This window comes from Leiobunum rupestre, chromosome 8 (genome assembly GCF_980474605.1).
Source record: "Leiobunum rupestre chromosome 8, qqLeiRupe1.1.hap1, whole genome shotgun sequence".
Classification (NCBI taxonomy): Eukaryota; Metazoa; Arthropoda; class Arachnida; order Opiliones; family Sclerosomatidae; genus Leiobunum; species Leiobunum rupestre.
In genome coordinates, this window is record NC_143391.1 from 30,069,380 (window position 1) to 30,080,651 (window position 11,272).

Sequence of the window (11,272 nt, forward strand, 5' to 3'; positions counted from 1 at the left end):
AAGCAACAAGAAAGCTTTGTTTTGGTGGTTCCACCAGTGTCATGGCATGGGATAAAGTTTTTAAAAAACGATTTTGAAATATTGTTGGAAATAACAGAAGCCTTTATTAAAAAAATACAATTTCATCGCAAAATAGTTTAAAAATCTCTATATTACAAAAACCTAGCCAGGCAATTCAAAAATACCAAAGTTTTATCATGAATCTAGAACTGAAATTGCCCTGAAGGCATAGTGGCTTCAAAGTTGTAAGCATCCCCAGCATCATTAGGCAGCAAATCCTCAACAACATCCTATAGTTAAAGAAAACATTAGTCACAAACATACTGATCAAACTAGACAAATTGATTTTACTTCTGCAGAAAAGAACTTCTCAATTAGATTCATGGCATTCTTGTAAACCTCAGTGTTAGGATGTTGTTGCAAGCCTTCTAAATCATCCAATGCCCCTAACTCCTCAATAGCTAAAGTTAATCTATCGGATTCGCCAACTTTCACTGCCATCTGATGGAAGAAATTAATACTTAATAAAAATTAGAAGCAGTTTGAATGGAAATTACATTTAACATATTATGAAGGCCTTCTAAAGCAACCAAAAGTATCGGCACATCACTCATCTTCAACAAGTCACAAACTGGTTGCAAAACTCCCATTTCCAAGATTGAGCTGACTTGCATGGCTGTCCCTCCAGAACAAATGTTGTTGATTACCCACATAGCTTCTTTTTTAGTTTTAATATCCCCTTTGGAAAGGCAATATATCATGGGCTCCAAAACTGAATTATCCAAAAGCACTTGTATTTGTTGAGGATTGCCGGCTGCTATGTTAGAAATAGCCCAACAAGATTCCTAAAGAATTAAATTTAGTACAAAAAGAAAATTATTTCAACCATTTAAATAAAGACCTTCTGAATGGCGGGTTTGTGATGTGCTAAAAGTTTTTTTAAAGGAACAATTGCATTAGCATCCATAATATACTGGGTCTGCGAATCATTTCCCGTAACAATATTTCCAACAGCTCGCAATGTTGGTGTTAAAATGGGCAAGTGAGTGGAACCAAGAAGTTCAATGAGGCGGGGTACAACATTTGATTCTAGAACTTGCTGGATCTTGTCATTGACCCCATCACTCAGATAGGACAATGCCCAGCAAGCATCAGAAATTACTTCTTGATCTGATATAGAAGAAATGTTAAATACAAAGTTACTACAATAACATTAAATGTTAATACCAGAATGATGAAGGAGTTGACAGAAGTAAGGTAACATAGTTTTGACTACTTCAAAAGACGGAGGAGGGTCTTTATTACGACAAAGGTTGGACATAGTCCAAGCAATGTTCCGCATAAAGACAGGCTAAATAAAATTATCATCAGTTTTGCCAATTTCATGTCAGCCTAATGAAACATACAGAGGTTGACGGTTGAATCAAGTTGACTAGAGGCTTAATAATTCCATTTTTTATGCAATAATCCCTTAGAACTGGGCCATCACCAGCAATATTTCCCAAGGCCCATACAGACTGTTCAGCTATATTTTTATGAGGAGAAGTTAGTAATTGGATCAAGGGTATAACCGCTCCAGCCTCTACAACAGTCCTAGTCTGTTTCGGGTTTCCAGAGGCAATATTGGTCAATGCCCAAGCAGCTTCAAATTGAAGATCGGGTCTGAAGATAAAATAAATTAAATAAAATATCTGGAAAATGAAATTACTACTCCATACTTATCATCATGTTTCAAAAGACCAACAAATGTTGGAACTAATCCAGCGTCGATAATTTGATTTATGGGAGGATTTCGTTCTTTTGACAAGCTTTTTCTAGCAGCACGAGTTGCTTCATAGACTAGAGTCATATCCAGAGACTTCACATTCTCAACAATTTCGTGTAATGACATTTTGGTTGGAGAAGCCTAGTAAAAAGAACTATTACTAAATATAATAAAAACTCAATAATTTACTAATCACTTTATTTTTCTCCTGAAGAGGAGAAACGGGTTCGTCATCCTCAATCTCAACATTCCTCCGTTTATTGAGCTGATCATCTTTTTTAGCTTTCCTAATTTCCACATTAACTTCGGTTCTCCGTCTCCGCAACTCCTAAAATACCCCATATTATTAAAAACAAATTTAAAATTAAGTAAAATAGCCAATTTTACATCAGTTGCTTTTCCCTTATTTTTATAAGATTGGATTCTACCATCGAAAGACATAATGACTGCAGAAATTTAAAATAATAAAAATAAGCGACAATAACAATTTTAAACGTGCAACAATAATCAACAAGCATAGACAGTGGCGAAAGCAAAATCAGTTCTGACAACTTTTAACGGTTTTTCACTTTTAAATGAGCTGCATAAAAAATACCTCGGGAAGCTAGTCCAATCAAAGATAATATATTATCTTTGGTCCAATCAAATTCCACGATTTAAAACTTTTGGGAAAGCTATTTTTCATTGGTCCAAAGGGGGTTAGGTAAAAGCGATGATGTAAATGGGTGACTAAAATATGCGTAAATGTTTTTTACTGCAAAGACCACAATTATAAAATTCTACGAAGGTTTTCAACTTTGATATAAACTAAAATTTAAAAAATAATGAAAGGAAAAAATAAAGTAACCTTTGCCCATGGGCATGCTTACCCTTCAAAAATACGTTTTTGTCGTTTTCTACTTACCACCCTACTTAATTACGAACCTTGACATTCCCCCGCCGTTTTTATCCCCCCCTCCCACACTTGGGTAGTACTGGTAGTACCGAAGAAAGTATAAAGAGGAATAGCAACTACAGCTTCCGAAGCGGCTTTCGAACTATCTCGACGTTTGAAAGCTTTGCATTGGTGTGATAAACTTCCGGTTAATAATATTTCAATAGATGAGGCTTACATCATAACATTACCGGAAGTGAGTACCTCTTAAATATCCCCAGAATAAACTTCTATTCCTCTGTAGTTTTCTTTGGTAGTTTAAAGCTAAAATTTGTGTCAGTGGGTGCCTTTTAGGGTCATTTTAAGGTCGTTAAAATTCATCTTATTTGCGTACGAAAATGAAACGTGAAAGAGTGAAAGTAAAATGTTGAATAAACCCGAAAAATCCAAGAATTTTACTCGGACTCGAGGGCGTATGAAAGTATAGCCTCCTAGTTATTTTCGTCAACATGTCAACAAAACGATATCTTCAGTAAATAACTTTTGCAAAAAATTTCTTCTGTATTTCCCAAGTGACCTAGCTAAGTATCATTGTTGAGAAGTGTTTTGTTGAAAATACCATGGCAGACAAAAATTTGGAATACTTAACGGATTTTACACCAGGTGATAGTGGTTCTGGAGCTGGAGAATCTCCAACTGTATCTCATTCCTTCACTGAAAGCTCAATCATAAATTTCACAACTTTAGTCCCTCTTTTAACTACGCAGAGCAGTTGGCTAACCTCCGTGGGCTTAGGAATTTGCGAAGCACATTGGTTACCAATAAACCATGTAGTCTTTCAAATAGCCAATGTTTTCTTTTTCCTTTCTTACTTATCCCCACCGGGCATTCACGGTCTTTTATTTATGAGAATATGTTTAATGTTAGCTAGTTTGTTTTTAGCGCTGTGGGGTGGAATCATTCTCTGTGCCTTTGACATGTTCGTTTGGAACGCAATATTCACTTTTCTTAATTTTGTCCAAGTCGGCATCATTTTGTACATTTTAAGACCCGTTCGCTTTAGATCAGATTTAGAAAATGTTTATGCGGAACTTTTCAAGCCTCTTCGAGTTTCGAGGCACCAGTTCAAGAAAACTGTCAAATGTATGAGAGAAATTTGTGTTCTAAAACCCAGGGAAGCTTTCTGCATTGAAAAAGTCACTCGTGCGGATAGATTAACACTAGTTTTGTCTGGAAGGTTAATATCTAATACAGAAATTTGGTAAATTGATAGTCTTGCTAATAACCACCTTATAATTATTTAAAGGTTGTTGGTCTCTCAAGCTGGTCACACTCTTCACGTGATTGAAAAACACCAGTTTGTTGACTCCCCAGAATGGTTTGGAGTAACGAGTGAAGAGTTTTATCAAGTGAACACTCTAAATATATTATTTAAATTTAGGAATGGACTGTAAAAATATGTAAATTTGTTTTTCTAGACCACTATATTAGCTTTAGAAGAATGTCGATTGCTTGTATGGAATCGTGATAAATTGAGACTCACAATTTCCGATGACCAGTTTCTTCAAACGGTTCTGGATAACATTTTAGGGAAGGATGTTGTTAAGAAGCTTTTGCTGGTTACGGAAACATCATGCAATGGTTCCACCTCGACACACACCAACGTCAATGAATCTGAAATCAACTCTGAAACTACTAAACTTCTACAAGAAAGCAAGTTAATATCCAGAGAAATTATAATGAGCCAGCAAATTGAAAGTTAGTCTGTAGGTGAGACGTTCTTTGATTAGCTACTCTCTATATGGGAATATTATCATTTCAGATCCAAATAGCAATGTTTGGAACCTGACAAATATTGTTGAAGATCCGAGAGACACTGAAACGACTGTTTGAAACTACAAAAAAGAGCCTCTTTACCATTACTCTTTAAAAAAAGAGATTTAATTATGGATAATATGAATGATAAAAATTCACTCTTCATTGCAAATTTTTACCATCTTTTGCAGCTATATTTGAATCTGACTATTGAAATCTCAATTTTACTGGTTTTTGCAATTAGCTTTAACCTAATATCAAGATAAAGTTTGTGATTTATCGATAAAGCCATATTTTAAAAATATTTTATTCCTAATTTTTATTTTATTTGACAATGACAGCTATTTTGTAGTTTTGGTGTTTCTAATTATAGGGTTAGTGTTAAAATCTGATCTCAGATGTTTTTGATTATTGGTTGTTTTAAATGTTCCTAATATAATTTTGGAGCTTTGGTCTTATAAGTGTAATATTCAAGGTTTAAACGTTGTTAGAGAGCTTGTATTTTGAATTTAAATTTCAAATAGGCTAGTTTGGTTCACTATTTTGTATCAAATTTTAACGTTTTGGGCTTATTTTTTGCCAAATCTATTTGGATAAATATGATCATTCAAAGCAATATCTCCACACCCTCATGTTTCAAAGTATGGAAGAGCTATTTGAAGGCCTTGAAATGTATAAATTGGTCTAATTAAGAAATATACGAGAAGAGCTGTCAAATGTATATAATTTTTAAATGTCATTGTAGATCTAGTTAATTAGTTTAAAATGTGATAACTAAACCAATCTCCTTTCTATATATTCAATAAACTGGGAAGAGTTAAAAAAAATAAAAATTCTAAGATTATATAGATCTAATTACAAAGCACATCTTGATATAAAATAATCTTAGCATTTTTTTTTTTTTGAAAATTCAGGGGCCACTTTGTAAAAATTGAGCAAGATAAAAACTAAGGAAAACAAATTGAGATTATTTTACCTTATGAACTGCAGAACAATATTGTTTTTGTACTTGTTACAAAATTATATTCTTCATGGGAACAATTTGATAACATACTACGGAACTATTAATTATAGTTTGTGGTACTGTTTTTGTAGCTAAAACTATACTATTACTCAATTTAAGATTTTTATACCTAAAAAAATATATTCACACAAGAAAAAACTTAAAAATGAAAATTGTGTTTAAATAAAAAGCTTTGAAAAGTAAAAAATACAGCTTCAGCGTGAGCGATACTAAATTAAAAATGGTAATGAAAATAATCTTTGCTAAATTTTAAGTTGAAGCTTAAATTATTCGTGCCCCACCTTTAATTTTTTTGTTTTTGTCTTTTAAAAAATTAAATCTATGAAAAGCTGCCCGTCATTTTTAAATATTTACAGTTGTTGTGCCAATAATTATTTAGCTGTAGCTTGTGCCATTGGTGTTGTAGTATTATAATAATGCGCTACCATTTAACAATGTATTTTTCGAGAACATTTTAGTCTTCCAAGATATTATCAAATATGACGTAGAATTTTGTCCGAAAACATGCTAAAGTAATCCCTTAGCATAGCCATAATGCCAAAAATTTAAAAGACGATTATAGTAGGAGAAAGTAATATCAAAATGGAAGGAATATTTTGTAGCTTTAAAAATAATTACGTTATTGCTAATTGTTTAACATTGCAGGCTTATATTTTGTGAGTAAAAAAAAAGTGTGTTTAGTGTTAACTTATTTGCGTATAATTTATTTGCACTTGATCAGTGAGAATGGATATAAAAAAAAGAACTTTTTGGCTGTACAGTGCAGTGTATAAGCTTAAAAAAATAATAAAAATGCCACTTGAAGGAATGAAATGTTATCAGTTATTGTTCATTTAATTGAAATGTATTTACTTTGCAAGAACGTATTTAGGGCCCCAAGAACTCGAAACGGTAACTTGATTTTGGCTCACGCTTCGTCTTAGGGCCTATACTTTTCAAAGTGGAATCGCCCGAAAACTGCTATCTGGAGATTTAAAAATTGAGGTGTTTCAAATTACCTTTTGAACTTTTGTACCCCAGTTCCAGGGGGGGGGGGGGGGAGATGGTATTTAATCAAACAAGTCCATTAAATCAAGGATTTTATATTTTCAGAAAAATCACCCATAAACCAGATAAAAATACTTGTTATTCCACTTTGTCCCATAGAGTTGGCTCAGTTTGCCAGGAAAATTCATTTGGACCAAAAAGTCTTTGTAATAATTAGTCCCAGGGACATGACTGTGTCCATCATCTCCTACTTAAGTCCCTAGCTAATGCTCTTACCCTCCCACTTTATTTAATAATATCTCGTTCTTTAGCTAACATTACTCCAATTCATAAATCTGGCTCTCGTTCCGCACAATTAGTAACTTAAATCTTACCCCGAAATTATCTGAATCTTTAGTTCACGATCAACTACGATCTTTTTTTTCATTTAATTTATTTTCGCCCTTTCAACATGGCTTTTTATCTAATCGCTCATGTTTGACCAATATGCTCCATACTACTAACACCTGGTCCAGCTGGCTGGACGAGGGTTACAGCTTAGAATGATGTCATTTACTTGGACTTCTCTAAAGCATTTGACTCCTTCCCTCACTTTTGCTTTCTGGATGCTCTTCACTCTGCAGGTGTCGTGAGCGACAGAGGCGTACCGACCCGGGATCAGGGCGCCAAGCTGTCTTTCATGTTGGGTGCGCCAAAAACACTCCTATCTTTAAAATAACAAAGTTATTTATAATTTATTTTTATATAGGGGGCACCAGTTTGAAAATTTTGAACCGGGCGCCATATACCCTCAGTACGCCTCTGGATGGCGATACTTTAGCCTGGATCTAACTCACGTGTTGTTGTCTTGCGGGGCGAAGCATCTTCTTGGAGTACAATTGGCAAGGGTGACCCCCAAGGTGCCATTTTGACGCCCCGCCTTTTCAATGTCCTAATAAACTCAATGCCAGAGGCAGTGGTCTTCGTGCTATTATTGCTGTTTGCGGACGACTCCAAGCTATCTGCTAAATTAAAGCCCCTCTCTGATTGTCTACGTCTGCAGGCGGACCTTGATTCGGTTAGAGTTTGGGCCACTGGACATGGTTTATCTTTTAATAGTTCAAAATGTTCGGTACTCCACCTTGGACCTAAAAATCTCATCCATGTTTACTCCATCGACGGGGTACCATTGAGAACTACTCTCTCGGAGCGTGATCCCGTTATTACTACATTGATCCTGCACTAAAATATAGCTCTGAAACTAACAAGATCACTAAGCGTGTTCGCTCGGTAGCCGGACTAGTCCGCCGCAACCTTTACTTTCGCTCCCCTAAAATTACTCAACACTATATAATACTCTTGTTCTACCAATTTTCGATTATTGTTCACCTATCTTTACTCCCAGATAGCAACTGATCAATTGGTACTTCAAAAGGCCCAGAACCGTTTTTCAAAATTAGCCTCCAAATTTCAAAACCTCCCAGCACCCTCTCGACTTAAATCTCTTAAAATCCAATCGGTTACAATTCGTCATAAAATTAAAAATCTTATAACAACCTGGTTCTGGATTTCAACGAATTTCTCTCTGTACCTATTGTCATTTCCTTAAAATTGAATAAGCCCCGAGCTCATACTACTATTCAGCTTAAAGGGACTTTCAAGAGACCCGCTAGTCAATTTAAAATACGTCATTCGGTCGCCGTTCGTACGGTTCGTTCTGAAGCCAAAGTTACGACCGAATGACGTATTTCAAATCGACTAGGTCTTTCTTGAAAGTCTCTTTAACTCATTTGCTCACAACGTTCTAAATGACTGGAGTTCTTTGCCCCAAGATATTATTTCCTTCAATAATTATTCTAAATTAGAACATTTCAATAAGGAAATGTATTTATCACTTGTGTAATACTAAACTACTAGTCACTTCACACATGATTTCTTTCCCTCTAAAACTATTTTATTTTTCGGAGCTCTTTATACGATCATTCAACATGCATATTTGAAACAATCACTTTTGTCATATGTAACATAATTACTCATAAGTGTGCCTCTGTTTAAAGGGAATATAACCTGCAAAGCAATTTTTATGAAAGACCCCTTCAATTTTTCAAATTTCTCTGTACAGTGGCGCCAAACTTTTTTAAAGCCAAAGGCAAGAGCGGCCAGAGCTACAAACGTTGGTGTTCCACACCAAATACCTGAGGTTATATTCCCTTTAATATTAAAAGAAAATACGGACTAACGTCGCGTAAAACTGGTTTTAACTTCCTTCCCTCCCCGCGAGAACTAGTTTTGATGGTGATAAAACCGTTATCGACTGGGAAGTGACGTCAATTACGTCATATCCTTGCAACAAGGTCTCATTGTGAAAAGGTTCTTTCTGGTACACTTATGAGTAATTATGTTACATATGCTTTTGTATATAGCATTACCAGTCACTGTATACTACTCTTCACCTATGTTTGACATATCTCGATACCTACAAAAAAGTCGTTACGACTTAGTAGGTCAGTTGATAGTAACCAAACCTATTTCTACCAATAATCTTCGATGCCTAGAGTGAAAGTAAATTAAAATTGGCTAGCGAATATTTTGAAGTAAATAATTTACTCTTTCCACCAAAGAATAAGCGAATAATTTCCGCCTACTGTTTCCATTTTGTTTTACATGGTAGGCGTGGCTTAAATCAAAAGGTTTACTACAACTGTAGGCCTGGTCTGTAGCTAGCCGCTTAAAGATATAACCTCAGGTATTTGGTGTGGAACACCAACGTTTGTAGCTCTGGCCACTCTTGCCTTTGGCTTTAAAAAAGTTTGGCGCCACTGTACAGATAAATTTGAAAAATTGAAGGGGTCTTCCATAAAAATCGCTTTGCAGGTTATATTCCCTTTAAAAGAGCTTTAAAGGGAATAGAACCTCCATCGCGTTCTTTATGGAAGACCCCATCAATTTCCTTTATCCCCTTCACAATCAGCGATTATCAGCGCCGCAAGTGTGAAAAGCCATGGGAGGCAGCGGACAATATTGGAACCCTCGGAGGGTGACAGAAATACCAGTGTTATATTCCCTTTAAGTGTAATATTGCGACGACAAGTTTGGGTTTGATGATATAAACCTTTATTTCAGTAACTATTTACAACAGTAGTTTGGTTTATGGGTGCGTGGACGGAGAGAATACCGAGGACTTGATGCGTCAGTGATCGGCGTGGCTGGACCTAGTGGTAGCGGCGGGGTCGGGTCAGGAACGGTCAGTGGATCAGGAACGAGAGCTGGGCGAGGGTCTGGTCTGTCGCTGCAGCTGGTCTGTCGTTCGTCGGCTGCTGCCCCGGCATTTGTAGGCGGAGCGCGGCTCCCAGAGAAGCGGTCGTCCCACAATACGCTTCTGGTGGATGGGGGGTGAGCGCTGCCTCGGGGGGATGGGGGGAGAGCGTTGTCTCGGGGGACAACGCGAACCTCCGGGAACGAGTTGCTCCACAATCCAGTCGTTACAATATAGACGAAACACTTCACTTCAACCGAGGACAATCTAGAAGCAAAATCGAGTTACAGGAACTTTCAAGGGAGGTGTGAGGGGTCGGAAGTTGATTTAAACAAGTTGGCAAGCCAAAATATACCTCTCCTCGGAAGAATGGTCCCTAGTGGTATTAATTTCTCGACACGACCCCCAAAGATATCTCCGCAATTCAGAGTTATTTACGAAAAACGTATTCTCGGTTCAAACCCTGCCCGGTATAAAATTTTAATTTTAATTTAAATAATTGAGACGAAACAATCGAGTTTAATTTATTCAGAATAATATAAATTAAGTAGTTACAACAGCGAGTTAGACTTACTAAAACAATGCACAATTGAATTTAACCCTTTTTACAGTACATGTTTATCAGTTGAATATAATACTAAGCAAATTTTAATGAAAGAAATATCTACAGATGGTATTTGTATTTTTCTCGCTTACGAAATACTTGCCGCATCTTTAACGCTCATTATATTTCAACGCTCGTAGACTTCCAGTTGACGTTGTGACACATACCGCATGAAAAAGACCAATGCCGTCCAATTTCCAATATCATATAATGACTCGCACACCCAGGAAATCATTGACTGCGTTAGAAATCGTAGATATCCAAATATCCACACCAAATATATTTACAAGAAGCAAAAACCTTACCATCAACAAAGCACAGAGAGCCACTTGACTAACCGCCAGCTCTTAAAGCAATTAACGTTAAATTATCTCCTGTGAATTAACACAACTATATATAGGTCGTTAAAAATACCCGTAAATAAATAACAAAAAAACTAACAAAGTGGACCACCCACAGGGTCTACCCTTTAACCCTCTTATCTCGGCTGACTGCGCTAAAACAAGATTTAACCTTTAAAAAAACCAGATTAGGCCTTCATAAATTCATTAATAAAAAAAGACTTTATTACCTATTATGCTTACGATGCGTGTCTTAATTTCAGTGAACCTAAGGAGCTATCGGTGGTTCTGTGGTAGAGCGCTCGACTGCCAAGCCGAATGGTCTGGGTTCGAAACCTGGGTGGCGCATTTGTTTTTAATCAATAGAGAAACGCTAAATTAGAATTTCTTCGATGCAATAATTTCAATTTCAATTCTATTTCAATTAAACCAAAATTTCCTACTCTATTAAATACGCTTCCGATAAAGCTGAAGGTCTAATTTTCAATAAGGCGTAACAAGTGTCGGTGGTTCTGTGGTAGAACGTCCGCCTGTCAAGCAGGAGGTCTCGGGTTCAAATCCCGCCCGATGCGATCGCAAATTGATACTAAGACGAATACCGTGTACAACTGGTGGAAACCCTGCCAT

General features: G+C 36.3%; 2 protein-coding genes across 3 annotated transcripts; one reads left to right on the forward strand and one right to left on the reverse strand.

Annotated features, from left to right (window-relative positions):
- Positions 1-79: 79 nt before the first annotated feature.
- Positions 80-2,313, reverse strand: LOC149933100 (importin subunit alpha-5-like). Its single transcript, XM_090156520.1, has 9 exons — positions 2,153-2,313; positions 1,962-2,093; positions 1,719-1,906; positions 1,407-1,662; positions 1,228-1,351; positions 902-1,170; positions 558-845; positions 352-501; positions 80-290 (listed from the first exon to the last, which is right to left on the reverse strand). The coding sequence occupies exons 1-9, from the start codon at positions 2,204-2,206 to the stop codon at positions 204-206; spliced, it is 1,548 nt and encodes a 515-aa protein (XP_090012646.1). The 5' UTR covers positions 2,207-2,313; the 3' UTR covers positions 80-203.
- A 486-nt stretch (positions 2,314-2,799) lies between these two features.
- On the forward strand, positions 2,800-6,252 carry LOC149933101 (popeye domain-containing protein 1-like). 2 transcript variants are annotated; one of them, XM_090156360.1, is made up of 4 exons: positions 2,800-3,876; positions 3,946-4,048; positions 4,118-4,405; positions 4,462-6,252. In XM_090156360.1, the coding sequence occupies exons 1-3, from the start codon at positions 3,260-3,262 to the stop codon at positions 4,400-4,402; spliced, it is 1,005 nt and encodes a 334-aa protein (XP_090012486.1). In that variant the 5' UTR covers positions 2,800-3,259; the 3' UTR covers positions 4,403-4,405; positions 4,462-6,252. The 2 variants fall into 2 exon arrangements, with proteins under 2 accessions (XP_090012486.1, XP_090012485.1); XM_090156359.1 differs by having other exon boundaries at positions 4,118-4,397; positions 4,462-6,249.
- Positions 6,253-11,272: the final 5,020 nt, after the last annotated feature.

Excerpts from the sequence above, each read along its gene's own strand:
- LOC149933101 (XM_090156359.1), top strand. The coding sequence starts at position 3,260 with ATGGCAGACAAAAATTTGGAATACTTAACGGATTTTACACCAGGTGAT. Across the intron at positions 3,877-3,945 it reads ACACTAGTTTTGTCTGGAAG|GTTGTTGGTCTCTCAAGCTG; the intron begins GTTAATATCTAA and ends AATTATTTAAAG. Across the intron at positions 4,049-4,117 it reads CGAGTGAAGAGTTTTATCAA|ACCACTATATTAGCTTTAGA; the intron begins GTGAACACTCTA and ends TTGTTTTTCTAG.
- LOC149933100 (XM_090156520.1), bottom strand. The coding sequence starts at position 2,206 with ATGTCTTTCGATGGTAGAATCCAATCTTATAAAAATAAGGGAAAAGCA. Across the intron at positions 1,352-1,406 it reads TGATTCAACCGTCAACCTCT|CCTGTCTTTATGCGGAACAT; the intron begins GTATGTTTCATT and ends AATTTTATTTAG. Across the intron at positions 1,171-1,227 it reads TCAACTCCTTCATCATTCTG|ATCAAGAAGTAATTTCTGAT; the intron begins GTATTAACATTT and ends CTTCTATATCAG.